Genomic DNA, 27,574 nt, shown 5'->3' on the forward strand with positions numbered 1-27,574 from the left:
CAAATGAAGTCTGTCAGAGGCAGAGATGGTGGAGAGATGAGGCCCCGACACTCAGCTCCAGTTACAGGCAGGCAGCATCAGCTGGCCGGAGTGTCACGGAGTCCCCGCGCCTCCCGCCTGCGCGGACCCATCCACTTGGGCCGCTCTGCAGCGCGCCCTCCCTGTCCCGGGGGTGAGAGTGCGAGGGAAGAGGGGCGGGAGGAGGGGGACAGCGTACTGCCTCCTCCTCTCAGCTTGCGAATCCGCAGAGGCCTCCGGCTGCAGCCTCCGGGCCCGCCCCCGGTCCCCTCTCCCCCCCTCCCCGCCGGGATGGTACGTTCCGATCCGTCTGGCCCGGCTGCAGTGGATGTTGCTAGAATCCACGCGGAGGAAGAAAGAGACGCAGGCAGCCTGCGGTGACCCAAGCTGCCGCCCCTGCCTCAGGGACCCCTTCCCCGTGAGACGGCACCATGACCCAGGGAAAGGTACCGGCATCTCCCCCGCCTGCATCATCCTTCATCCTCCGGCTTCCTGGCTCCCTGTCATCCTAAGCAAGCCCTCTGGACCACTATAACCATCCTCCCCTGGCTCTTTGCAAAGGTCCTCTATGGTCCTTGCTGAAGTTAGAGGACCAAAAGGCCCATTTCAAAAAAGGGGCCAGGGCCTCCTCTTGCCCATCAGGCTCACCTCTCTTCCCCTGGCTCCCTTCCACCCTTGCTTTGACATCACAGGACCCTACACAGACAGCCAGCCCCGCTCAGGTATCCGTGTGTGTGTGTGTGTGTGTGTGTGTGTGTGTGTGTGTGTGTGTTCACCAGGGTGAGCCCTGAGGGGCAGTTCCTATTTAGCATCCCCCTCTAATCCAATCCCAACCCCAACCACATTAGCTCATCATTTGCACCCTCCACAGGAATACCCCCCACCAAACTCCCTGTCGTTATTCTACATCTAGATACATCCCCTGTGGTTGGGGGTTACTATGGCAACCCTGCATCAGGATGCTCTAATTTTTGTTTTGGTTTTGGCAGGGCATGGGACTGGCTGGGGCCAGATAAAACATCCTCTCTTTTTTTTCCAGTTCTAGGCCAGAAATGTAGGGGAGGGGCTGGGGCAGAGACTTGGCTGGCCTAGTAGGGTTATATAACAGCAACAGCCTGTAGAATTATACAACCACCAGGGCCTGGGGCAAAGGGGGAGGGTCTTCTGGCCTTCTGTTTGGGGGTGTTAAGGATTGGGCTGAGAAAACAGAAGAGGAACCTCCCCTACACTCCCCCTCTTTTCTCTGAGATGAGCATCAGAGCCAATGGCAGCCTTCCTTGGGCTCTCAGACCCTCCTCTCCCTGTTTTTAAGCTCATCAGGCCTCAAAATGATGTCATTGGGTGATACCACTACCTGCTATTAGACAGACCTCACTTGGGAATGCCGGGGGTGTGTATATGGGGGGAAAGACCCAGGAGTCTCTGGGGGATTGAGTGGCAGGGTGGGGGTGAGGAGGACTAGCTTTGAACAGGGCTGAAGTCAGAGGTAAGCATCCTTTTCCCAGGCACAAGCCCTGGGTCTGGGCTCAGAGGACCTTAGTTTTGCGGGGCTGAAATGGATGTTCCTGGGCATGACCCTTCTGGTCCGAGTGATGATGGAGGTTGGGGAGTGGGGAAGCAGATGATCCAGGGCCACATTCCTACAGGCTTGCGCTCCGAGCCCTTCCCCAAAGAGGCCTTGGGGGGTTAAAATGAGAGCTCCCCCCTCTCCTGATCCTCTCCCTCCACTCCCCACCTCCACCTCCACCATAAGTTCCCCGACAGCAGCTTTCTGTCTTGAGATGAATATATTGCCCCTGCCTCTTCTGCTCCCCATCCCTGTCACCAGTTTATTCACAGGCTTTCTTGTGATGGAAAAGATCCCCAGTTCAGTGGTCTTCAGGGCTGAATGAGAGCAGAGATCTGGTACTTGCCCAACTCTGGGGGCCTCAGCTAGATGCACCCTCAAAAGAAGGGACTATGAGGCCTTCCTCAGTTTAACACATTCTTTTTGGAACCAGACCTAACTCTCATTTTCTGAGGTCCGATCCTTTTGTTTCTCAGTTTTGATATCATCCCTCTACCTCAATCTTTCCCTCTCTGGCACCATAGTTCAGGCCCTCAAAGCTCATAGCCTCTCACCAAAGCTAAATGTGAACCTCGTAGGGGCAAGGGGCACATCTGGTGTAAATGAACTGGAGTTTTCAACCTGCCACAGGCAGCTTTCCCTCTGGGCCTCAGTTTCCTCATCTATAAAATGAAAGAAAAGACTGAATTAGATGCCTTCTGAGATCCCTTTCAAAACTGACATTCTGTGCTTCTGTTCTGATTTGGGGGAAAGACTGAGATTCCAATAAGACAAGGCCAAAGCAGGACCCTCAGCCCGGGCTTCTTGCCCTTCCTTTAGTCTTCAGTTCCTATTCCTCTTCCTTCCCCCCATCACCCATCTCCTCCCCACTTTCTGTTTCCCTGCTCTCTCATCCCCACTCTCCTTGTGTCACCTCTAGCCCAGCAGAAGGTGGCCAGTCCCGGTGAATGGTGCCTGGGCTCCGCAGCCCAATGGGCCACATGTAGCTCTGTGACCTTGGATAAGCCATTCTTCCTCTCTGATCCTCAGTTCTCGCCTTTTAAAACAGAGATCAAAATATACCTAGCAAGAAAGCAGGGAGAGTAAATGAGAGAACTTTTCATTCAATAATACTTTTGAGGGCCTACTATGTGCCAGGCCTTTCCTTGAACCCCAGGGAAGCAGTGGAATCATACAGACTCAGTTCCTGCCTCAGGAACAGTGACCACCGATGGGGGATCTCCTAAGAATTTTCTTCTTCCTCAGTTATCCCAGCTCGTATGTGCCCTTGGCCAGCCTTGACCCTCCTGGAGCTCAGTTCTCCCATCTATAAAATAGGGAGATTTCTCTCCCTCTGGGCACCCCCCAGCTTTACTGAGGTATAAGTGACAAATAGAAATTGTATAGATTTAAGATATAAAACTTGATGTTTTGATATACATATGCATTGTGAAATGATCATCACAATCAAGCTAGTTAGCATATCCATCACTTCACATAGTTCCCTCTTTTTTTGTGGCAAGAACACTTAAGACCTAATCCCCTCAGCAGATTTTAAGTACACAGTACACTATTGTTAACTATAGTCACCATGTTGTACGTTAGATCTCCAGAACTTTGTCATCTCGCATAACCGAAATTTTGTACCTTTTGAGCAACATCTTCTCATTTCCCCCGACCTCCCAAGCCCTGGCAACCACCATTCTACACTGTTTCTATGAGTTGACTATTTTAGATTCCACATATAAGCGAGATCATGCAGTTTTGGTCTTTTTGTGTCTGGCTTATTTCACTTAGCATAATGTCTTCCAGGTTCATCCATGTTGTCACAAATGGAAGGATTTCCTTCTTTTTAAAGGCTGAATAGTATTTCATTGTATACATATACCACAAAATAGGGAGATTCTTGTCTACATCCCTCACTCTCCAGGTGAGACAGTACCCATGGAACTTCCAAACTGGAAGGGCTGGTGAGGAGGGTTTGGAAGACGTTCTTTCCCTTGTGACCAACTCTCCCTGCCTCTACTTCACAGCTCTCCGTGGCTAACAAGGCCCCCGGGACCGAGGGGCAGCAGCAGGCAAATGGTGAGAAGAAGGAGGCACCAGCAGTGCCCTCGGCCCCACCCTCCTATGAGGAGGCCACCTCCGGAGAGGGGCTGAAGGCAGGGGCCTTCCCCCCAGCCCCTTCAGCTGTGCCTCTCCACCCCAGCTGGGCCTATGTGGACCCTAGTAAGTCTCTCAGCTCCCACAGACTGGAGCATCATGGGGAGTGGTAGAATCACATGGAAAACACGGGTAGGAAGTTCCCTAGAAATAGACGCATTGTGCAGTTGTTGTATGAGGCTCTGTTGTCAAAGGCTTGAGATTTGGAGGATTGTTCTGAGGGTAGGTCGAGGAGGACTCCGTGAAAAGGGAAACATGCAATGTCTGCAGTCAGAGTGCTTTTGAATGGGGATGAGGGGGTTTTTTCAAGTCACCAAGCTAGGACAAACAGAGGGAACAGACGCAGGGAGAAAAACTAGGGTCTAGTCTAGAAAGTCTCTTCTAAATGAAAGAAATGCAGAGAAGGGATGGGGAGAGGACAGAGTGGATGCAGGAAGGGGCAGTATAATACTGCAGCTGGCTACGAGCGGGGCTAGCTCCCTGTGCGTGGGGGTGTAGCATGTTTACATGTGAGCTGATATGAAACCTTAGTAGGGACACATCCCCTCGGAGGCCCCGGGGGTGTTGGGGGCCAGAAGCCTGAGAATCCACTTCACCCACCACTCTCCTCTCTTTCCTTCCCCAGACCATTGTGGGGGGCATGATGTGGGATGGTGTGTGGATGCCAGTATTCCTCACAATCAGGAATAATTCATAGACAGACTCACCCAGGCTGATGCCAGCTCCTTGCAGATCAAGGCTTGTAACTGGTGGGAACCCCGGTGAGGTTGAGCAGTCTATGAGAGCTTTGCCTCAGGGCTGAGAACATACAACTGTCCACAAGCTGTAAGGAAGGATCCCCTCTCAAATCTCCCTCAGCCTCTTCAGGCTCCTCAACAGCCTCTCAATCCCCCTCCCCCACCTTATCAACCCCACCCCCAGCAGAATTCTAGAAGTGGTCCTAGGGACAATGCTTCAGACAGAGCCTCTACTCACAAGGAGTAGCCACCATGGTCCGCACCACCCACTATAAAACCCTTCATTCCAGACCCAAGCAGACCTACTGGAAGGCCAATCAAGGTCTGGTGTTCATAGGAGCCCTTCTCTCTGCCCCAGACATCCACAGGGCTGCTTCCTCTCTCCTTTTCTCCCCTTTGGTGGGTTATGAGTTATCTTGGTAAAGAGACAGGGATGTGAGTGTTCAAGGCTGAAAGAATGATGTGTGCAGAGGCCCAGTGGCAAGAGGGCACATGGCTGAAAAAAATATAGTCAGGTTGGAGAAAAATAGGAGAGAGTAATGTGCAGTGGATCTAGAGGGCTCATGGGAGGCTGCAGAGGCTTTGTTAAAGAACTTGAACTTGAGTAAAAGGCAGTAAGGAGCTATTGAAGAGCTGGAAGCGGACCAGTGCCGTGGTCAGCTTTGAAAGCCCAAGATTGAGGAGCTGTTGCTGGAGTGGGGGGAGAGAGGGAAGATCATGTAGAACTGATGGGGACAATGGAAGAGAACAGAGTGGACGTGTGTGAGGCCTCAGGAATGCTCTGGATAAGGGGTGTAAGAGAGAGGGTGGTATAGTTTTCATCAGGCACACAGAACCATAGGCTTTCACTTTTATCTCATTTTGTCCCTATAAGGTGGGTATCACTGACCCATACCGGAGAGGAGACTCAGAGAAGACTGGTAATTTGCTCAAGGTTACACAGCTAGTCAGTATTAGAGGAAGAGCCACATATGGATCTGTTTGACTGTGGAGCTTATGCTCTTCTGAAAGTCTGAGTTCTGGGATCAACTCCCAAAACTTCAGCCCCACCCACACCCCATTTTTTGCCCTGTCCTAACTTGATTTCCCGGCTGGAGCACTCACAGGACCACCCATCCAAATGGTACCCAGTTCCCACCCAAAGGGTGTCAGAGCAAGGTAGGGTCAAGACCTTTGACCCTGGGATATGTTAGGTAGCCCTGGGAGCTTGTCTGTCCCTCTCTGATTCTCAGCCATAGGGAGTGTCCAGGAAGAGGGGTGGAGGACACAAGAAGAAAGGGTCACATTTGTATGGCAGAGCTTGGCCCCCAAGGAGCCTCAGCCAGGGTGAAGGGAAGGAGAAGGGAGATGACAGTTTATTCTCAGGACTCAGAACAGGGAAGGTGAGAAGCAAAGGGAGAGAGATTTGGGGATCTGGTGGGAGGTATGAGAATGTGGCTGGAGAGGAAGTCTTCAGCTGGTCCGGGAGGCCAGTTTGACAAAAGGCAGCTCTGAGTAGGTGGCCATTGGAGGCAGTATTTAAATATATGGGAGCCCTCATGACCCTCCCCTTGTCCACCCAGGCAGCAGCTCCAACTATGACAACGGTTTCCCTGGAGACCATGAGCTCTTCACCACCTTCAGTTGGGATGACCAGAAAGTTCGTCGAGTCTTCATCAGAAAGGTAACTGCCTCTCCCCAGTTCTCCAGGACTGGAGGCCTGGGTCAGGGGAACCTTTCAAAAAACTCTTGGCCCAACCCTCTGCCTGCAGAGGCCACCGTCTCCTCTTCTCTTGTGATGCCGGATGACAGTAGCTGTGGGGAAGTGCTTCCTTAGGTTTCACCCACTGCCCCTGCTACTCCTAATCACATAGTCTCTTCCCTCCCGATACTGTGGGGAACCTTTCCTACGGGCGTGGGCTCCGGAACATCTTTGCTCCCCTTTTACCTTGTCCTGGATTTGTTCTAATGACCCTCAAGGATAATGAGGGCACAGGATGCAGGTCTGGAGAGTAGATGGGGTCACTGGGAAGCTGAAGAGCTGAGCCTCCTTGGCCTCAAACAGGGCTCCCCAAGCTGAGTGAAACCCCCTCTCACCCCCAGGTTTATACCATCCTGCTGATCCAGCTGCTGGTGACCTTGGGTGTCGTGGCTCTCTTTACCTTCTGGTGAGTTGGCATTGTGGACCAGCACCTTGCAGGGTGGCTGTGGCCAGGCTGGGGTGGGAGGACCCAGAACCAGATGTCTCTTGAATGTTCCCCTGAAGAGATTTGTGTGGAGCAGTGGACCTCCTTGTGCCAGGAGAGAATCTTAGAACCTTTTATATGTACATGGAAGAGCCCTCCATCCAGAGCAGGGAGGACACGGTGCCCTCCGTGCCTGTAGGGGTCTGTGAGGCAGTCATTGCTCTCCAATCCTCCAGCCCCACACCCAGGCATCTTCGAGTCCCAGGCTGGGACAATGGCTGGGGCTCCCTAAGCCACCAGGAGGAGTACATGCCTCCTTTCTTCCTCTCAAGCCCTGTAAACTGTGGAGGGCAGTTGCAGATGTTGAACCAGAAATAGAGACAAAGGGTAAATTCTTATTCTTTCTCCCTCCTTTCTCTGCAGTGACCCTGTTAAAGACTATGTCCAGGCCAACCCAGGCTGGTACTGGGCATCCTAGTGAGTATACCCCAGGCTCCCAGGCCCCTTCCAGGGGGACATGGTGGGAAATATCTGCTGACAGAATGCAAACCCATGGCATCTCCACACCCCATAGGAACTGTTCTCACAAGAGCATGGCCAGAAGGGCTTTTCTGTGGTGTTTAGATCCTAGGGGGAAGGGAGGAGATGGGTGTGGGTTCTGGTGCCTGCCCAGGGAGGGAAGGGTGAGGTTGGGACCATGGCTGGAGAGACTCACACCTTGGCCCGAAAGGGAAGGAGGAGTGGGACACCTTGGTCCACACTAATAATAATGTTGCTACTCTTATTAATATCGTTGTTATTCATGCTTACTAATTGAATTATTAATTATAATAGCTACCACTTATAGAGTGCCTAATAAGGGCTGGGCATTGTTCTGTGTGCTTGATATATGGTATTGCATTTGTTCCTCAAGTCTACTGGGTGTGATTTCCACAGAAACTTGAGGCTCAGACAAGTTGACTAATGTGCCCAGGGTCACACAGTGGTGAAGCTGAGATTCAAACCCAGGATTCAGGTGGAAATTTATGCTCTCAATCCCTCTGCTTGGCAGACTCACTTCTTCCTGAGCCACTCCCCTCCTGGTTGAAACATGGCAGGTAACTTAAAAGAGGTTTGACAGTGTAGGTGATTCTAACTCTCCTACCTTGGCAATTAAGGAGTCATTCTGGATAATTCCAAGCCAGAAACATGCTGGACTCAGGGCAGAACTGCTCTCACCAAAGTCCCCTTTATCACCCGCTGCGAGGCTGTACTAGGGCTGCTGGGGAGGAGGATAGGTAGTGGGCAGCACAAGACAGCATATGAAAGAGTGGGGTTCAGAGGAGAGGAGAAGGGAAGATGTGAGCCTGGTAGACCGAGCCCTCAGTCTACACTGGGAGTGTGCTTCAAAGGATGGAGAGTGGAGTAACTTAAGCAAAAGCATGGCAGTGGGACTGCACATGGTACATTTGGTAACTTAGGGACTAGATTGTCAGAGGGCTGGAAGACTCACATAGGGCCATCCGGAACATCTCAGAGAACAGTGGGGCCTTATGGGGTAGAGGCTCAGAATGCTGGCCAATGGGCTTGCACCACTAGGGCACTCCCGGGCCTGTTACTGGAAAGGGATCTGGTGGGGGTATGGGCTTCAGCCCAAAGCCTGCAGGACCACCCTGAGCCCAGAACAGTCCCAGAGTAGGTATAGAGTTTATACAAGCCAGCCAGAGGCTCATGGGAAGAAGGCTTCTCCTGGCCTCTTGGGCTCCTCATAGGAGCAAAGGAGTGGAAGGGAGGTTCAGTTAAGTTGGAAGTCCCAGGGGAGGAGACACTCACACCCAGAGCCTTTCATAAGGCACAGGGCAGAGGGCCTGTCTGCAGAACAGACAGTAGGCATGAGTTTTGGAGAACTGAGAGACACTGTGTGGTAAAGCTAATGAGGCCCCAGGGACAGCTCACACAGCAGGTTGACATGGCTCCCAGCACGTCAGCACCACCTGGTAGCCTCGGGCGCCCTGAGAACTCTGGAATGGAGTCCCCAGGCCCCTCACCAGGCCTTCTGTGGGAAGGTCTGCAGGACGGCAAGCCCTGAGCAGATGGTGGCAGGAAGACAGCCCAGAAATGAGCAGGCTTGGAAGTGAGGCAGAGCCCACCCTGCTGAGGGCAGGCATGAGAATCTGGCCTCTAAATGGTGAACTTTATCAGCGTCCCTCCTAGACCTCTCCAGGTAGAAAACAGAGATGCTCTCCCTGGCTCAGGGGTGGGAGGCGGTAGAGAGAAATGGGAAGTGAGCATGGACCATGTGCTTTTTATGGGGTGTCACAAAGCCTTCAAGATGCTTGGGAATTCTGCCATCAAGAAGCTTTCCTTTTCTCCAGAAGAGCAGCCCTTGACTCTGCCCTGCCCCTTCTCTACCCCTCAACTCTGTCCACCCTGCCCCCTGAATCTGCCTCTGGGTCTGAGACCTGGTAGTCTCACCTCCTCCAACATATCAAGCCCCTAATAGTAATAAGAATAAAACAGCTTAAAAAAAAAAAAACAACAAAACTTTTTTTGTGTGAGGTGCTGTGCTAAGTGCTTTACAGATGTTTTTCATTTAATCCTTACAACAACCCTACCAGGCAGATACTATTATTATCCACATTTTACAGATGAGGCAGTTAAGGCTCAGTGAGAAGTTATTGCTTCTGAAACAGCATAGCCAGGATCTAAGCCCCCAGTCTTTCTGATTGCAAAGCTTGTGCGCCCCCTCCCCCACCCCATGGCCCAGGACTGGTCCTAGAGCAAGACATACGAATGGAGGACACTGAGTTTAGACGCTGGCCTCCACCTGAGCCACACTTCTCTGTCCTGACACTCTGTAAACAGCCCATGGCTCCAGTCCAGGCCCTGGGGCCCAGGCTCTGACTCAAAAGTCAATCTTTCTCTCACTACTGCTATGACTCATTCTCTGCCCCCTGGGATGGCAGCCTTCCAGCACCCCCAGCCCTCCCTCGGCTTTCTCGAGGCCCCAGTCTTCTCCCTCAATGGTCTCTTGCCTTATTGTCTGATTGCTCCCTCTGAGCCATGGCAATGGGAACTGTGGGCCTCCCTACAGTGGATTGGAGTAAGGGCTGTGGGGTGGAGGTAGGGGAACCAGGCAGAGGAGGAAAAGTGTGAGACCAGAGCTGGGGTGAGGAAAGTCAGAACCTCTCCAGGAAGCTGTCAGTCCTATTATAATAATAACAACTCCCATCCTCAAGTATTTATCCCCTGCCAGGCCCAGTGCTAAATGCTTGATGTGCATTCTTTCATTCAATTCTCACCACAGCCCAGTGAGTTGACACCAATATTCCTGTTTTCCAAAGCAGGGAACTGGGGCTCTGCAATTAAGTAACTTGTTCAAGGTCACATGATAGTAGTGGCAGAGCCGGGATGTGAATGCAAGTGTCAAGTTCCAGAGCTGCAGCATAACCCCCAGGTCATCAGTCCCTCTGCCCTTCCCCCAGATTGCTTGTCTTGAGGGTTGAGGAGCTATGGACCAGAGAGAAAAGGAGACTGGGCCTTTGCCGCAAGGAGGCTTCCAGTCTGCCTGGGGGGACAGGACCCACACTCAGGACACACATAGACAAGGTATTATCATTGTCGTTGTTGAAGTAACTGACTAACGACTCAAATGAGACCGAAAGAGAGCAGATGCTGGAGTGTTTCCTAACTGGGACAAGAGATTCTGCTGTTCCTCATGGAGCAGGACATTCAGCAGCCACGGCCCCAGTGTTAAGAATCCCTCAGTCACTGCGACAACAGTTCCACATCGTTCAAGAACCACTGAAGAATAGGAACGGGTAGAGATGGAGGGCTACTCCTCACCAAATCCAACAGGCTTGTCTCAACCCTACATTTCCTGTCCTTTTGCATTTCATCCAGAAATATTTAAAGATTACCTAAACAGTGCCAGGCCCTGGGTTAGAAGGTAGGAATACAAATGAGTAGGTCATAGACTGGCCCTCCCAGATGTTACACCTAGGGGTCAGATGAGCAGGCCCATGAGGGGTGGGAGTGCAGCTTCCATTGAGGTATGTTCATGGTACACGGAGGAAGTCCCTCTAACCCAGGCCTCGGGCGTCCTTTGCCAGTTAGCCCTTTCTAGCAGGAGCAGAGTGTGAGGGTACAGTTGGACAAAGGGTGATGAGAGGGGAGAAGGGAGAGTAGAGAGGTGAAGTGTGGTGAGGGATGGGCGGAAGAGGTAGGCGGGGGTGGATCATGCAAGGTATTGCCAGGTTTTTGAGAATTTTAAACAGGAGTCTCATGATCGGATCAGTCTGCAGCTTGGAGGGTGGAAGGCAGGACTGGAAGCAGGAGGACCAGAGAGAGAGAAGTGGCCCTATCTAAAGGGACGATAGTGGGAATGCAGAGAAGGAGACAGATCTGAGAGCTGCCTAGGTAGGAGGATCAACAGGTCCAGGTGATTAATTGGGCATGGCAGGGTGAAAGTCAAGGGTGATGCTGAGGCCTCTGGTTGGGTAACTTGGAGGGTACATGATGTCTTCTGCAATAAGGATGCAGGACCAGAGCAAGGAAGAAGGCGAGTTCGGGTCTAACCAGTTGAATCTGGCGTGTTTCTAAATTGTTTGATATTCAAGTCTTTGGTTGAGAAGGAAAATCAAATGAGAAATATGGGTGTGAGTCGTGAGTGTTTGCCTGATAAAGGGAGTCCTGTGGATGAGTGAGCCTACCAGAGAGAGCATGAAGGGAGATTCGCCCCACATGATCCTAAGCATAGAAGGAAGGAAGCATATTTAAAGATACTCTGAAGAAGATTGAAGAGTGGCCAGGGAGGTAGGAGGGGACCCAAGAGCATATCATCGTGGAACCAGGGAAACAATGAAGAGATCAGATATTGTTGAAAAGTCAGTTAAGATATGGAATGACAAGTGTCAGTTAGACTCAACAAGTCATATTGATGTGGCATCATATTGTATGTGAGTTTTTTCTTGGAAGTAATGAGATAAGGTCCAGGGAATCCACTTTAGATTGGGTGGTCAGCTGTCCTATGGCACCCAAATATTTCTAGAAGCAGGCTCATCCTGTTTCCCTTCCTCTCTTTTAGAATTGGATCACCACCCTGCCCATGGCTAAATTCTAGGATGACCGTAGCCTTACCCCAGCCCCAATCATCCTGCCTGGTTCCCTGTGGGAGTAGAGAGTGTGATGGGCAGGAGACTGGATGGAGAGGCCTCAGGGGGGACTAGCTGACTCACCATCCATGTGTCTTTCACAGTGCTGTATTCTTTGCGACCTACCTGACCCTGGCCTGCTGTTCTGGACCTAGGTATGATGATGGCTTGAGGAGCAACTTGTGGGAACATGAGCAAGATCTCGGGCATTCTGGTCCCAGTCCTGCCTACCACCAGTGTGCTGCGCACCCTTAAGAGGGCCCCACCCCTCTCTGGACTCCATCATGCAGGCCTGCCCCCTCCCTCCTTTACTTGACACTTCCGAGGTGGGAGGAGGGTGGACGTACAGATTGGGACACATGGAAATGTGGCTGAAGAAAGAGCCTCCAAGAAGCAGGGGTGGGGCTGGGCAGACCCACTCCCTGCAGCAATGACCCAGCCTGTAGCTGCTGGCACCCCACATACTCCTCTGAACCCTGTGGCTTCCCTTGCAGGAGGCATTTCCCCTGGAACCTGATTCTCCTGACCATCTTTGTAAGTGATCTGAGGTGGTTGGGGAGAGATGCCAAGTGGGGATTGAAGGAGGAGGGAAGGAGGATGAGCTTGCAGTGCCAGGAAGTCTAGGCTGGGGATGTCTAATGTGAAGTCACTGGTATAGACAGGGGTATTTTAATCCCACTTCTTCCACAAAGATGGCCACCTTCTCCAATGGGCTTAGTCTTCCCTCTCCCATTCCATCCACAGTAACTTTCCACTGTGATTTTGTTTTTAAGAGCTTTGTATGCAGCATCCTAGAGCTATGAATAATGAAAAGTGGCTAGGGGTGGGTGGTCTTAGAAAAAGGAGCAGAGCAGGGCTGCAAAAGGAAGAAAGGTGTAGCCTGCACAAAGCCTGTCGAGACGCTTCTTCGCCAGGCCCAAGTCCTGGAAATAAGTTTGTGTGTGTGAGCAAAACAGACGTAAAGTTGAAGGGTATATGCAAGGGGTGGAGACCTAGGCTGGTCTCTGAAGGTATCTGGGCTCTAAAGTCAGTTCTGGAGCATTCCTGTTTTACCTTTCAGACCCTGTCCATGGCCTACCTCACTGGGATGTTGTCCAGGTAAAGAGAACAGGTGGTAAAGGAAGGGGCCATAGGTCAGGCTTGGTGCCAGGGACTAGCCACACCCTGAGAAGAGCTGCCCCTAAAAATCATCACTCCTGGGAGCATTTGAATGGGGGAGGGGATTCAGGGAGGCAGGAAACATTGGCCTAGAGCCCTCTCCCCATACACTGTGCTGGACAGTGTCTTTAGGACCTGGCCTAGTCGGTGGGGTAGGGTGGGAGATGGAAGAGACCAAAGTGACTCCTGTCCGGCTGTAGCTTAAAATACCCCAGACTTGTGATCATGAAGTTCCCACCTCGGGCACCAGCACAAACCCCTCCCAACCCCACTCCCACTTCTCTAAGATCCTTCTAACAGGATTTCAAGGCTAACATGGTGGAAAGGGCAGGGCCCAAGAGAAAGGCCAGGGAAGCAGGGAGAGGAAGGGCCCTGGGAAAGGGTAGAGGGTTCCAGCAGAGAGAGTGGGCCTAGAAGGAAGACCAGGGGAGACCAGAAGTCCCGTTGGAAGCTGAGCCCTGGCCTGTGGTCCTGCAGTTACTACAACACCACATCTGTGCTGCTGTGCCTGGGCATCACCGCCCTCGTCTGCCTCTCTGTCACTGTCTTCAGCTTCCAGACCAAGGTCAGCTCTGGGACCTGTGGGCAGGGAGATGGGGTTAGGGGATCTAAGCTTAGAGCCCTGGCTGGTGAGAGGTAAAGGGGGTGAGTTGAGTGTGGGAAGGCCACTTGGGGGATTGGAGGGGAAAAGAACACTGGGTTCCAGGGCTGAGCACTAAATGTGGCTGCGGTAAAGGCCTCAGCCTGGTAGCTGACATCTGTCCCATCCTTGTAGTTTGACTTCACTTCCTGCCAGGGTGTGCTCTTTGTGCTGCTCATGACTCTCTTCTTCAGTGGACTTATCCTGGCCATCCTCCTGCCCTTCCAATATGTGAGTCTTGAGGGCTTCCAGGGGGCCCCATGGGGAGGGAGGGGGGCCTGCTGCCCCGAGGGTGCTGTTTCCTCCCACGCCCTCCAGGGAAGGCCCAGAGCCAAAGGCCCGCAGCCTGCCATCCTGTCCGGCCCCTCCTGGCACCTGCCCTGGTCTTGTTGGCAGTGTAAGCAAACCAACAAGGAGGCCTTTCTTGGCAGGCCCGGGCAGCTGCCTGCTTCACAAGCCACATCCGGCTTCACTTTTCTCGTCTTCTCCTCTCAAGGAGGAGGTGAGGCTGGGGGGTGGGGTATGCCACGGAGCATTTAAACGCCTGGCAAGGGAGGGAGCTGTGGAGCTCTGGAGCAATGTGGGGCCACCAGGCCCAGAGCGAGGGCCCTGAGGAAGGGCTTCCTGGAGCCCTTGGGGGATAAGCCAAGTTCAGAAGGCAGACTCTGGCCAGCCAAGCAGGTGAGGGTTGGGGCAGTGGTCCCTGAGCCTACCCCCACTCCACTGGAGCATCCATGGGGCCAGCCAAATCTCAGCTCTTTTACAAATGTCCAGCCTGCCCTGGGAAACCCACCCAGGACTGGTCAGGGCTCAGTGATCCATTCCAGGTGCTCAGGCCGCTGCAGATGGGGAAGGGGGCAGATTGAGGGCATCACAGGAGGGGCCTGAAGTTTAAATCCTGAGAACCCAAGAGATGAAGCTATTGGACCTCTGCTGGGGTCTCAGTGCTTATACCCACCCCGTGCTCCTTTTGGTGCATGGTTCCCACGGCCCCTTTTCTGCCAGGTTGGGAGCAGCAGTCCTTACCCCTCTTTCCCCCACCTGATCCTGCTGAGCCCTAGCCCCCAGGGCATTGGCTCCCAGTCCAGGACAGCAGGATTGATTCTGGCATTTCCTTGGCTCTTCCCTGGATCCTGTTGACGAAGGGAGGGGCCGGAGCTGGCCTGGGGCCCTCTGTGTATCTAGGATGGGGGTACAGGAAGGGGCCCCAGAGCTTCAAAGAACCCTTTATTGACCCAGCTCAGGCTGCTGGATGCCTATATTTCCAGGAATCCTCTGGGGGAAGGCCCTATAGAGGGCACAACTGGTGTGGTACCTCTTATAGGGTTTCCACACACAGCTGGGTGACCTTGAGACCTGGGGGAACCTGAGATTGGGCAGAGATGCTGTTCCAGCCTCTGCAGGCGATCTCATTATGCATAGCTAGCAAGGATTCTAGATAGCTCCCACCACACCCCTGAGTTCAAGTCCTTGTCTCCTTCACCTCAGCCCCTTACCTGCACAGGCAGAGCCTATGAATTCCCCACAGAGGAACAGACAGACCCAGTACAGGCCAGGCAGGAGAGAGCAGCCTCAGGCCAGACCCAGGTTGGGAGGATGACAGAGCCCAACAGGATGAGTTACTCTTGTGCTACCTGAGCCTGGGGCTGCATGTGGAGGAAACAAACACCAGGCATTTGGAGCACACCCCTGTCAGGCCCTCCATGCTCACTGTTCTTCTGGAGTTCCCCTACCCACGCTGAGCACACAGATAATCAAGAGTTGGGGGCAGTGTGGGGTGGCTGGAAGCAGATGCCCAGGGGACAGAGGGTGACCCAGGGGACAGAAGGTTCCACAACCTCCAGTCTGTGGACTGAGCCCTCCTCCTTGCCTTGCCACCCCATCTTGCCATCTCTAAGCCCATTTTGTGTCTGCCCCACAGGTGCCCTGGCTCCACGCAGTGTACGCCGTGCTAGGAGCAGGCGTGTTTACATTGGTGAGTGTAGCTCCCTGGGGGCCTTGCCTTCTCAGCCTCTGATCATCTCCCCAGGCCCCTCCACCATCTCTGCCTCCCTCATAGTCCTCCTCCCTGAGGGCCAGGTGGGGCTGGTGCTAGGGTCAGGGAATTCTCTCTGGTCTCCAAGACAGACCAGCCCATCTGGCAGAGGGGGAAGGAAGGTTGTAACATCAGAACTGAAGCTTAAGAAGCTGGGAAGACATACCCCTAGCTCCTGGCGAGAGCCAGTGCTGCTTGTGGGGGTGGGAGAATGAGGTGTCCTGACCACGTGGACTAAGTTAGTTGTGGCTCTACTAGGGGTAATCTGGGAAGGCTTCTTGGAGCAAGGATTCCATGTACCCTGTGAGGGAGAGGCACCTAGATGGAGCTTGTTCTTGGATGTTCCCACAAAACTGAGAGTGTTGATGACAATGATTGTGATTCTGATAATAATAGCTAATATTTATTGAGCACTTGCTCTCCCTCCCTGGCAAGCTCTCCATGTGCACTTCATCCTCACCATAACTCTACAAAATAGGTTCTATTGTTATCAAATGAAGATGAGGAACCTGAATTTCAGAAATGTTAAATAACTTGCCCAAGATTATCTAGCATCTTAGGAAGTGGTACGGCTCAATTAGGAACTGGACCGTCTGGCTTCAGAGCCCCATTCAGGGTCTGGGGCTAGGTGAGGAGGGGATTGGGGTGGCTGGAAGCAGATGCCCAGGGGACAGAAGGTAACCAAGGGCAGACATGTGCCTGGAGCAGCCCGACACAGACCCTTTGCTCAGATGGGCTCCAAACATGAATGTGATGGTGCTCCGGGATCCATCTAGGGATAAGCTCATGTTGGTGACATCTCTTTGGGGTGAAGGGATGGGGAGAATCCAAGGTAAAACTTACACTGCCAGCAGGAGCAGTGACCAGACTGTCCTCTCCCTCATTAGAATGTTCAGCTTAACTCAGTCTGGCCAGAGTTCTGGGCTTAGTCACAGGTTCCAGAGGCTTGTGGGTGACAAACTGGGGGAGCAGAGAAGGGAGAAATAGGGGATTAGACCTATGAGCAGAGGTTTGGAGGTTTTGGATGGAGATCAAGCCAGGAATGGAGGTGTGGTAGGTTCATTCGTTCATTCCCACCGGTCTTTATTGAGCACCGACTATGTGTGATGGGCTTTGCTGTGTCCCCAGGAAGCCATGGTCAATAAGAACACAGTGCATGGCACATAATGGCACCCAGTAAATATTTGCGGAATGAGTAAATGACCTCTAGGCTCAGAACTTGAGGGCTGGAAGAGACTAAAAAGGGTTCTAGTGAAACTCCAAGCCCCTCCTTTTACAGATGAGGAAACTGAACCCTAAACAAGTTAAGTGATTTGTCCCACATTTCCTGGCAATATAATGGCCTAGTAACTAAGTGTGGCCTTGGTCAAGACGAGGGTGACCAACTTATCTCAGTTTACCCAGAACTTTCCCAATTTTAGCACTGAAAGTCCCACTTCTTGGGGGACCCCTTAAATCTTTGGCAAACCGGGATGGTTGGTCACCCTTTGACACTAACTTCTCTCAGCTCCCGGACCAGCGCGCTTTCTTACAGGCAGTATGTGCTAAAGGCAAGTTTAGACTAGAAGGGTGGCATGGGAAATGTGCGAGGAGGAAAGAAAAAAGGAAGGTCACACTGGAGAAAGTGGGTCTGCAGGGGCCTCAGAAGGTAGCCAGAGTTTGCCAGGGACACATAGAAGAGGAGGGGTCAATGCAGGGCAGAGTGGGAGGAGGGCGAGCATGATGGATGGAGGGACCCAGAGTTCACACAGCTTCATGCAGATCAGGTCACAACAAGTGTATCAGCAACATGGGGAGGCTGTCTGTACATGTAAGGTTGGATGAATAGTAATCTGTTAAATTTGTTTAATAATCCCTTGTGTTATTAGGATAATAAAAATAATCCCAACCACCTGTTCCACTCTTTACATTTTACAAAGCAGTTTCACACCTATTACTTCATTGAATTTCCACCATAACCCAGGGAGGGAGGCAGCACTGATGTTATAAGACCTTCTTTCTACATATGAAGCCCTAGGTGTTAAGGGGCTGGCACAGAGTCCCACTGCCAGTCAGGGGCAGATCTAGGACAAGGCCCAGGTATTCTGGGTTCAGTCTGGTACCACTTCTAGCGCCCCTGCTTCCCCCTCAAAGAGGATAACTCCTACTGGCTTGAAGTTCGGGGAGGCAGAGATCTCTCCAGTAATTGAGCCCCCTCGTCTCTTGCATCATCAGTGTTGCCCTCTCTACTGAATTAGTCCCATCAGCGTAGAAACAGGCTATAACACGCACACGCGCGTGCACGCACACGCGCACACGCACACACATGCACGTGTGCATGCACACGCACGCACGCACATACACACATGCATACACGCACGCACGCGCACACACATGCACACACACACACGTCACTCACTCCCTACTCCTCACTCTGCTTTCTCTCCATAGCATTTCTTATCCTCTAACATACCAGATGTTTTTGTGATTTTTTTGTTTGTTTGTCTCCCTTTAGCAAAAGTTTAAGTTCCTCAAGAGCAGGAATGTTTTTGTCTGGCTGTTTATCGCTTCATCCCCAGTGCCTAGAACAGTGCTTGGCACACAGTGTGTGGAGTGAATGGATGCCTGAGAGGCACATCTGAGGTGCTGTCAGAGCGGGCAAAGAAGGCAGCTGCACAGTTGACTTAAGGGCTGCTGCCTCACAGGTCTTCTGTGAGTCACAGGGGAGGAGGAACCAGTGCCTAATTACCCATTAAGGTCTCATTAAGAGATCAACATACCTAAAGGCCCTGTTGGGCTCATCCTGCAGGTTATGTAAACAATGGTCAGGAGCATGTGTTGTGAATCTTCCAGTTCCATGCGTTTTCTTGAGTCAAAGGAGGGAGGACATTCCGCATGTCCCCTGGGTCCTATGGGGTAGGGGAGAGTTGAGGAGGGGGTCGCTGGACTCATTCCCCTCCCTCCCCTCAGTTTCAGGTGGACAGAGGCCCTCAGAGGCCCAGCCCCACACGAATTCACTCAGAAGGTCCTTGATCTCAATCTGACCCTGCTTCCAGCATCAGTTCTGTCCTGTGGAATCTGTGGTCACCTAGCTCCAATTCATTTCCAGAACCAGCATCCAGCACCGCTGGTCTCTCCATCTGCCCATCCTGGCATCTCCCACCCAGCCTTTGGGGACTTCTCAGCTCCCTGAGGGGCCCTCCCAGCACTGCAGCTAGAAGGATTACAAGATAGCACGCAGCACATCCCTGCCCTGCTCCCTGCTTCAAGGAGGATGTGTGAGAAAGAGGTAAAGAGAAGTGTCAGAGAAGATCCAGACCCCCAGTGAGAACCACACCCTAACTCTCACAAGCCTGGGCCTTGGAAGGGCTGTGAGAATCAAATGATTTTCTCTCTAGTAGATTGCAGCCTCTCCCCTGAAAGACTGTCTTCTCTGAGGGCAGGGCCACCCACTTGGATTAAGCTGAGATTGTGGGGTGGGGAACTCAGGCTTCTTAGGGCTGTGGTCCAGCCTTGAAGAACAGGCCCCTCCTAGGCCTCACCTCGTCTAGCCTTGGTACATTCTCAAGAGGCCTTAGGTTTTCTGCCTCACCCTACCCCATACCCACTGGACGCCAGACCCAAATGCCAGTGGAAGTGGGTGAGTCAGCCAAAAGGTACTAGCCCCATCCTCCTCTCCCCTCTAGTGTTCTCTCCTTAGGTGCTTTTTTGTAGACACTCATGGAAAGTCAGGCAGGGGAGCAGGAGGGCTGGGCTGCGCTGGGGTGATGGGGCAAGGTGGAGAGGCTGGGACAGAGCAAGAGGGCTGGAGCGAGAAGACAGAGAATGGGTGGGGCTGAGGGCTTGACCAGCAGGTTTCCCAGCTGTGGCTGAGCCTCCGTGCCCACATGACTTTGGGCAGGTTGCTCTACCTCAGAGTTAGTTCTTCTTGGGGGACACTCAAAAGCTATTGAGAGTTCCCCATTCACCTAAATCAGGAAGCCAAGCCCAGAGGCCTAGGGAAGGACTAGGCATAGCACTTTAGAAGTTAGTCGATAGGCCCAATGGGCACAGAGGCTGGGAGACCCGTTAGGAGGCCACAGCAGTGTCCTAAAGCCAGGGTAGGGTGGCAGGGAGAATGTGTGCGGTCAGTACTAATGCTTCAGGGCCTGATGGTGTTTGGACGAGTGAAGCTTCGATAGGAAATTGTTTTGTTTGTAGAGATGCTGGGCCTCCAACCACTGGACACACACAGGCACCTGGCCTCAGTCCCTGGAAGAAAAGGAAGGCCAAGACTGTGAGCTCTAAAAGCTGGCAGAAATCTCCCTACATTGAGGCCCAGAGAGAGCACACCCAGACACATACACGCATTACACACATGCCGGACATACGTACCACACACACACGCAAACACACACACGCACGCTCACGCAACGTTAGCCGCCAAGCTGGATGCAAGCCCCATTTCCCTAACTCTCAGCCCAGCATTCTTTTCACTCTATCTCACTGTCCATTTGACAGATGGGATAATAGGGACCCAGAGAGGCTATCCAGATTGACAAACCCCACAGCAAGAGGACCCAGAGAGACCTTCGCAACCTCTGTCACCCTGAGGCTAGGCTTTTAGCAGTTACTTCCATCCAGCACCAACAGGGACTCTGTGTCCCCCAGATATGACAGCATCGGAGAGATTCAGGAAGAAGACTTCATTCTGCCCCCTTACCGTCTCTCACCCTGCTTTTCTGGTGGGGGCCATGATATATGCCCTACCTTCTTCACAATCAGAGAAGCATTTTGAAAAGCAAAAATGGCTATACAAACCCAAGCCGGGGTATAATTTTATTTTAGATTTACCTATTTCTTTCAGAGTCTAGAGGCCCTGTTGCCTCAGCGGTTTATATGAGCCTGAAAGATCCTGTGAGAACCTTCTGTTCTGTCACCATCCTCTGCCACTAACACCTCACCTGAGGCGTCACCTGAACCCTCTGGAAGTGGAGTGAATTCCTTCAGGGCGGGAGGGAGGAAGAGTGGATTGACCGGTAATTGCTCCTGTAGGGGAAAGTACACTCAAAGGTGTCCCTCTCCCAGTCCTCACCGGGGCCTCACCTCAGTCTCACTTCCTGAGGTGCTAATCCCCAGGAACCAACGCCCTGCTCAAACCAAGCCCTAACAACACCCAGGCCCCGAGAAGGCGAAAGAAGCCTCCCCATCTCCAGCCCTGAAGGTAGGGGACTGAGGGACATGGTGATTCAGATGACCTTTAGGACACAAGGCAGAGGAGTATCTACACTGGCAGAGGCAGGGCAGGGAGGGGAGGAGCCCCTGCTCTCGTATGCAGGGTGGGGGTTCTCTAGAGCAGAGCCAGGAGGAGAGGCTGTCAGAAGACCAGGGGAGTGGATAGCTCTCCAGGTGACCACATACTCTCCACCCAAATGGCATTCAAAGCCTAGCTCATCTTTTTACTACTGTGACCTTGGGCAAGTTATTTGACCTCTCTGTGCTTCAGTTGCCTCATCTTTAAAACAGAGCTGATATTAACTCTCACAAGACTGTGGTAATGATTACATAAAATAATATACAAAAGGGAAAAAGAGGACAGCCGAGCACCCGAACGTGGTAGTTTCTCAACTCCTCATGCCCTTACTATAAATGTGAACCTTGTGATTCAGACAACAAAATTTTGGAGCAGGGTATCTGGGTTCAGATCTATCCTCTGCCGCATTTTAGCTGTGTGAACTGATCCAATCAGGTAACCTCTGTGTGCTTCTATTTTTTTTTTATCTGTAAAATGCAGATAATAATAGTACACACCTCATAGATCATTGTGACTTTAAATGAATTAATACATATAAAGCACTTAGGAAGTGCCTGGCACATCATCAGTGATCAGTAAGTATTACCTGTTAGTAATAATCAGTTGCCTAAAGTCAGAGGCAAGATTGGAACCCAGGTCTGTGTGACTCCCCAGTCCATGTTCTTGAGGACTATATTACACTCGTGCTCTGCCTTGTAGGACCACCCACAGGCTTCCTCACATACTTTTGCACACTGCTCCCCTTTTGTCTTGGACCAACCTTTTTGGCTCACATGCCTGCAAGACCCTATTCCTATAGTGGCCCCTCTGGTGGTGCACACCAGCACACAGAGCTATGTGCAGTTGTCTGTGACATTTAAATTTTTGACACCCAGATCAGTGAAGACAAGAGAAATATGTGACATTGGCTCCAGGCAACTAATAAACTCCACACCTCTCTACGCAACACCTCTCCTTCACCCCATCCTGCATCCCTACCTAGGGCACAAGGCTTAAGGCTGGTTGTCTTTTTCTAAAGAATCTCCAAAGCTCAGCCTCAGCCCTAGAAAGTGATGGCAGGACCAGGTGATTCCAGCACTCCCTGAATCCCCCAGGAAGCCTGTGGTGCTCTTGGCCATGAGCTCTATTCGGGCTTCTCTTCCTACCTCTTCCATCTGCCTGCACACACACACACACACACACACACACACACACACACACACACACTGGCCTAAAGTAATGTCACATGGTGGAAAGAGCAGGATCTGGGGTCGGAAGACTTGAGCTGTCCTCTTGGCTATGTGAAGTGGGCAGGTCACTTACACTCTCTGTGCTTCGATCTCCTCAGCTGTATGAAGGGGATGATAATGCAACACCTGTCACAGAGGTTTATGGCAAGAGTTCACACATTCTTCTTTTGTATAACTTTAACCCTTTTAAAATTTTCGAATTACATAATGTGTGAATACATTCGTTCATATATTTCGTTTTTTAAAATTTTACATACTATAGGTTGTCAAACATCGTTTTGACCATGTCCCTTACTACCTTCCCCAGTGGTAGCTGCTGTCATCAATCTCCTTCCAGACCTTTCGATATGCATTTTATAGATACTTGCTGTATAGGCTCCTATGAAATAGTTTTGTGAGGTTAACACAAAGAGGATCATCTGAAACAGATTTTTCTGCAACTTGCTTTTTTCTCATCATAGTATGTATCAGAGATGTTTCTGCCTCAGTACTGCTGCCCGCGGTTCATTTCAATATCCCCTAACTGAGAATGTGGGGTTGTTTTCAGTGTTTCACTGTTAGAACCAACGCTGCCATGGGTGGCCTTGGGTGTGCTGCTCTGTGCACTCGTGCTGGCATTTCTGTAGGACGCACACCGTCCACGTGTTATTTTTTTATGCTGATTCAACACATTGCAACCCTAGCTTTTTGTATTCAGTGCCTGTTTGTTAGTGACTCTGAGCTGGCCTTTCCATGGCATGGCTCCCCTAGAGCCTTGCAGCCTCACCTCTGGGAGGACAACAGACATAAGCCTAGGTCCTGGGCACAGCAGGGTCAAGCTGAGTGTGTATCCAGGGGGCCCTGGCCAGGTCCAACACTGGCCAAGAGGATGAACCAGGAAAGTTTGCTTTGGCTCCTCGGCCCTCTGTGAGTGCCCGCTCCTTCCCTGAAAGCCCTCTCTACCCCCCATCTCTATCAGAATGAGACAGGTGATCTGGTTCCAGCACTGGATAAATAATCATCAGCAAATCACTCACCTGCTCTGAGACTCCTTTCCTCATGTAAAATAGTAATAATAACGTCCACCGCCTAGGGCTGGTGAGATGAGATAAAGGATTAGTGTGTGAAAGGACTGTTCAGACATCAGTTAATAGCATACTAGTCCTACTCCTTCCCCTTATCCTATCTCATGTGCTCCTCCTGCAGGGTCTTATATTCAGCTGGCTACTAACTCCAGTGCCTGCCGTCCTTTTAGATGTTAGTGGCTAACCCAGTCTTTAGCTGTCAACTGAGATCTTAACTGCCAATTAGGATGTTAACTGTAACCAAGATATCTGCTCTCAACCAAGACATTAGTTAACAATGCTTACCATCACCCAGGGAGATTATCAGTAGGTAACTTTATCCTATAATGAATGCTTGCTCATAATCTAATCTCTGATAATGTCTTTTGCTCACATTAGACAGCCAGTTCTCTGAAAGCAAGTTCCTTAGAACATAGTAGATGCTCAATAAATATTTTTGGGTATACATTAATGAAAAGCTTTCAGTTGACTCACAGGCATGAGGTTGCAGCGATGGGCAGTACCAGGCAGTAGGATTGAATTTGGGGCAAGCTATCTCAGAGAACACCACACAGATAAGCATCCATGGCCATACGCCAAAGGCAGGGGCAGAAATCATTTCATTCCTCTTTTCTCCAAGAGAAGAGCCAGCTGGCTCCTCTAGGAGGCCTCCTGGGTGAATGCTTCTTGGGAGGGGCCATCCCCAAACCTAGTCAGGTCCAAAGCTTCCAGGTTGAGAGATTCATTTTCATTAGCTCACCCAGGAGTGACCAGGCTCTGGGAAACCAACCAGGCAAGCTACTGATTGATAAGCCAGATCAGCAATTTATTAACTTCTGCTGGCAGTTGACTGCAAAGTAGCTTGTAGCATTGGAGTTGGCCCCTCTCCTTGCTTGTTCTCTCTACAGAAGGAAAATTTATTTGAGAAACCAAATCAAAATCAAGAGCATATAATAGATTGAAATAATACTAAAGAATAATAGTTGATGCCTCATGTATGATGTCATATATTTACCCTCAAAATCACACCATGGTATGGCCATTACTACTGTCACATTTTGTAGATGAGGATATTGAGTTCAAGTGGGTGATGGCTACTGAGGAATGAAACCAGCACTCAAACCCAGGTGGTCCAGCTCTAGTCTGGTGTTCTCAGATGCCTGTCCCTCAGAGGCTGGCATACTCTGCACAGGGCCCCCTCAACCCTGGCTATGGCTCCCCATTTTTTGTCTGTTAAGGCCACACAGCTTCCCCAGTAACATTTCTGCCTCCTTGATTAACCGCAGGAGACACCAGAGGCTCAGCATCAGCATACACAGGTTCTCAAGAGGGCACCTCTTCTTCTGCAGATAATAACAATAAAACCACATTAATAGCTACCATTCATTAAGTGCTTACCATGTGTCAGGCGCCATGCCAGGCGCTTTGCACACATTATCTCCCTGTCACAACAACCTCAGGAGAAAAAAAACTCATCTCCCTTTTATAGATATGGACTTACAGGCTCAGAGAGACTAAATATCTTGCCCAGAGTCCCACCACTAGTGAGCAGCAGAGGTGAGCCTGGAATCCAGTCAGTCTGACTTTCAAGCCCACACTCATTATCACCCCCAAATCCCCACCTCTGAGGGTAATGTGCCTATATGTCCTACTTGCTGGAGTTGCTCCCTGTTGGAACCTCTGCCCCTCTGCCCCCTGTCACCAAAGGCAGGGATCCTCACAGGCTTCCACCGGGCCGTACCTAAAGCAACCCCAAGGAGCCTGGTAACTGGAGTCAGGGAGTCTGGTGTTTGGGGTGAAGAACAGAGAGCTGGGCCCCAGCCCCCAGCATACAGTGCAAGCTTCGAGGGCAGGCTCCAGCCCCCTCCTTCTGTCCTCTTCCCCACCTCTGCTCCTGCCACACTGAATTCCTCACTCATCACACCATGCCCCTCACCTCCAGGGTTCCCCTCAGCCTTGTCAGTCTAGCAAACTCCTACTCATCCTTCAGAGCCCAAGTGAAGTGTCACCTCTCTTGGGACACCTTCCTTCTGCCCAATCAGCCCTAATAATTATAGCATTTACTGGGTTTTATTGTAACCATCTCAGTGTCCCCCACTAAGTAGTAAGCCCCCAAAGCCGGCATTTGTGTTTCCTATTGTCTCTGAAGCCCTTAGCAAGTCACTGGTATCGGCTCTTGCCCCATACATATTTATCATATAATAAATGTTTCAGAGGAACCAAGGAACACAGGTCCACACACAGGTGACAAAAGAGCCAGGCACAGCCTAGTTAACAAGAATGTGAATTGATTTAAAGAATTCCAATCCCACGTGGATCAGTGGTTCATAACTGTGAGACACTAGTGGAACTTTTTGGCTTCTTTATCCCAGAAAAGTACACAATGCCTGTAAAATTTCATATGCTACTTCTGATGGGGTTCTGCTCCACACCCTGGACCCCAGAGAAAAGCCATGTGGGAGGAGTAGGAGTAGCTGGGAACGGTGGGAAGGCCTGGTAGGGGGCAGCAAGGTGGCAGAGGGGAGCCATCCCTAAGAGACTAACTGTTCATAGTCCAGCAGGCAGGGAAAGCACCCTGGGGAGAGCCTGTTCCTGGGCAGGAGGGACATAAACCCCAGGTGCTGCCTGTAAGTGGCATAGCAGAGTGGTTAAACATTGGGGGCTCTGGAGCAAGCCTGCTCGGGTTCAAATCCTGGTTTTGCCATTTCCTAGCTATGTAACCATGGGCAAGTACTAATATCTCGGGGCTGTGGTTTCCTGGGATAATAGTATCCATATTCCGTAGGGATAGCATTAGCACTAAGTGGACTAGTGTGTGTAAAGCACCTAATAAGTGCCTGTTCTTTGCTCACTAAGCATTCATTTATGTTCTAAATAAGAGAAGGGCCGTGATGGAATGGCAAGAAGACTAGGCCTCAGCTTGAAGGTCCTATGAGGTCCCCTTCTCCAGGAAGCCTTCCCTAACTCTCTGCTACTCTCATGTAAGTCAGGTCCCTTGTGATCAGCACCACAGGCTTTGGTTACACTCATCATACTAATGATTATTTCCCACTATTCTCGAAGCTCAATGAGGTAAGGGATCTTGTCTGTTTTGTTTCTTGCTGTATTCCTGTGCATGGCACATAATAGGTGCTCAGTTAATAGGTGTTAAATTCAAGGTAGAAGGTTTTGGGAAAGTTGCAGGTTCCAGGCTATCACAAGAGGGTCAACGAGCAGGCAGACAGCAGGTGTTGGTAACAAAATCTGGGGTGGGCCTTGGTGGGGACATTGGGCCCTCTTGGTCAGTGTCACAGTGACTGAACCTTCTGACTTCTCTTCTCTCTTCACCTTCCCTCAGTTCCTGGCATTTGACACCCAGTTGCTGATGGGTAACCGACGCCACTCACTGAGCCCCGAGGAGTATATTTTTGGAGCCCTCAACATTTACCTAGACATCATCTACATCTTCACCTTCTTCCTGCAGCTTTTTGGCACCAACCGGGAATGAGAAGCCCTTCCCATCCCACCCCCTTCCTTCAGAGAATGCTCCCTTGCTGGTCCTCTGACCCTCCCTGTGCTCCTGCAAGCCCAGATATAAACTAGCTGCCAGCCCAGCCTGTGGCCAGCCTGCTCACTCCCTCAGCCTAACCCTCATCCTTACCCTCTGCAGCTTGTATCTGTGCCATCGGGGCCCTGTGGAACCGAAGTCACATCACCCTTTGTGCTGCCCCTTTCGTCCAATTACAACTCCCAAAGTGGATCAGTCAAGGCTGGAAGTTCCCCTCTGTGTTTGAGGGTCCAAGGTCCCAGAGTCCCACCACTAGTGAGCAGCAGAGGTGAGCCTGGAATCCAGTCGGTCTGACTTGTCCAAAGGACAAGTGAGAGAAGATCAGCAGGATTTCAGATGTAGGAAAGAGACCCCAGGAAGCCTGGCTGAGGCCTGCTCCCCTACCAATATTCCTCCTAAGGCTGCCACAGCTGTGTGACCTTGGACACACTGTCCTGTGTCCAGTGTCCAGTCCTCCTCTCTCCTTCCAGGTCAGGCATTGACACTTTGTAAGGAAGTGGGTGGGGGATGCCTGGGAGATGAGGTGAGGGTGCTCTGCAGGAGTGGGGATAGGGGTGAACAGAATGGCTGTCCCAGGCTGCCCATCCTCTCTCAGCTCTGGGACCAGTGTCTTATTCTAGGGACTTGAGCTCTGAGACCAAGAACAACCAGAGAGGGGTAGGAAGCCAATGTCACCTGTAATTGCCTAGGTCATGACAGAGCACTGTTGGGGCAGGAGGCAGGAGGCCCTGCTCCTAAGTGGAGGCCTGTCCTGGTGCTCCTGGGAAGGTGGAAATAGCACAGCCAAGTGGGAGAACTGAGCTCTGTAGCACTGCCAGTTCATCCCAATCTGCATCCAACTGGGAGGCATGTGGGGTTGGCAGGACTGAGACCTACTCCTCTCACCCTC

At 51.5% G+C, this 27,574-nt stretch overlaps 1 protein-coding gene across 1 annotated transcript; it reads left to right on the top strand.

Moving 5' to 3' along the window:
* The first annotated feature begins 336 nt into the window (after positions 1 to 336).
* FAIM2 (Fas apoptotic inhibitory molecule 2) lies at positions 337 to 26,726 on the top strand. Its single transcript, XM_039882089.1, has 12 exons — positions 337 to 464; positions 3,598 to 3,793; positions 6,027 to 6,127; positions 6,547 to 6,611; positions 7,053 to 7,106; positions 11,866 to 11,916; positions 12,256 to 12,295; positions 12,822 to 12,859; positions 13,397 to 13,484; positions 13,695 to 13,790; positions 15,481 to 15,534; positions 26,476 to 26,726. Exons 1-12 carry the CDS (start codon positions 450 to 452, stop codon positions 26,623 to 26,625), a joined length of 948 nt encoding a protein of 315 aa, XP_039738023.1. The 5' UTR covers positions 337 to 449; the 3' UTR covers positions 26,626 to 26,726.
* Positions 26,727 to 27,574: the final 848 nt, after the last annotated feature.

Source organism: Pteropus medius, unplaced genomic scaffold (assembly GCF_902729225.1).
Source record: "Pteropus medius unplaced genomic scaffold, Ma_sr-lr_union100, whole genome shotgun sequence".
Lineage (NCBI taxonomy): Eukaryota > Metazoa > Chordata > Mammalia > Chiroptera > Pteropodidae > Pteropus > Pteropus medius.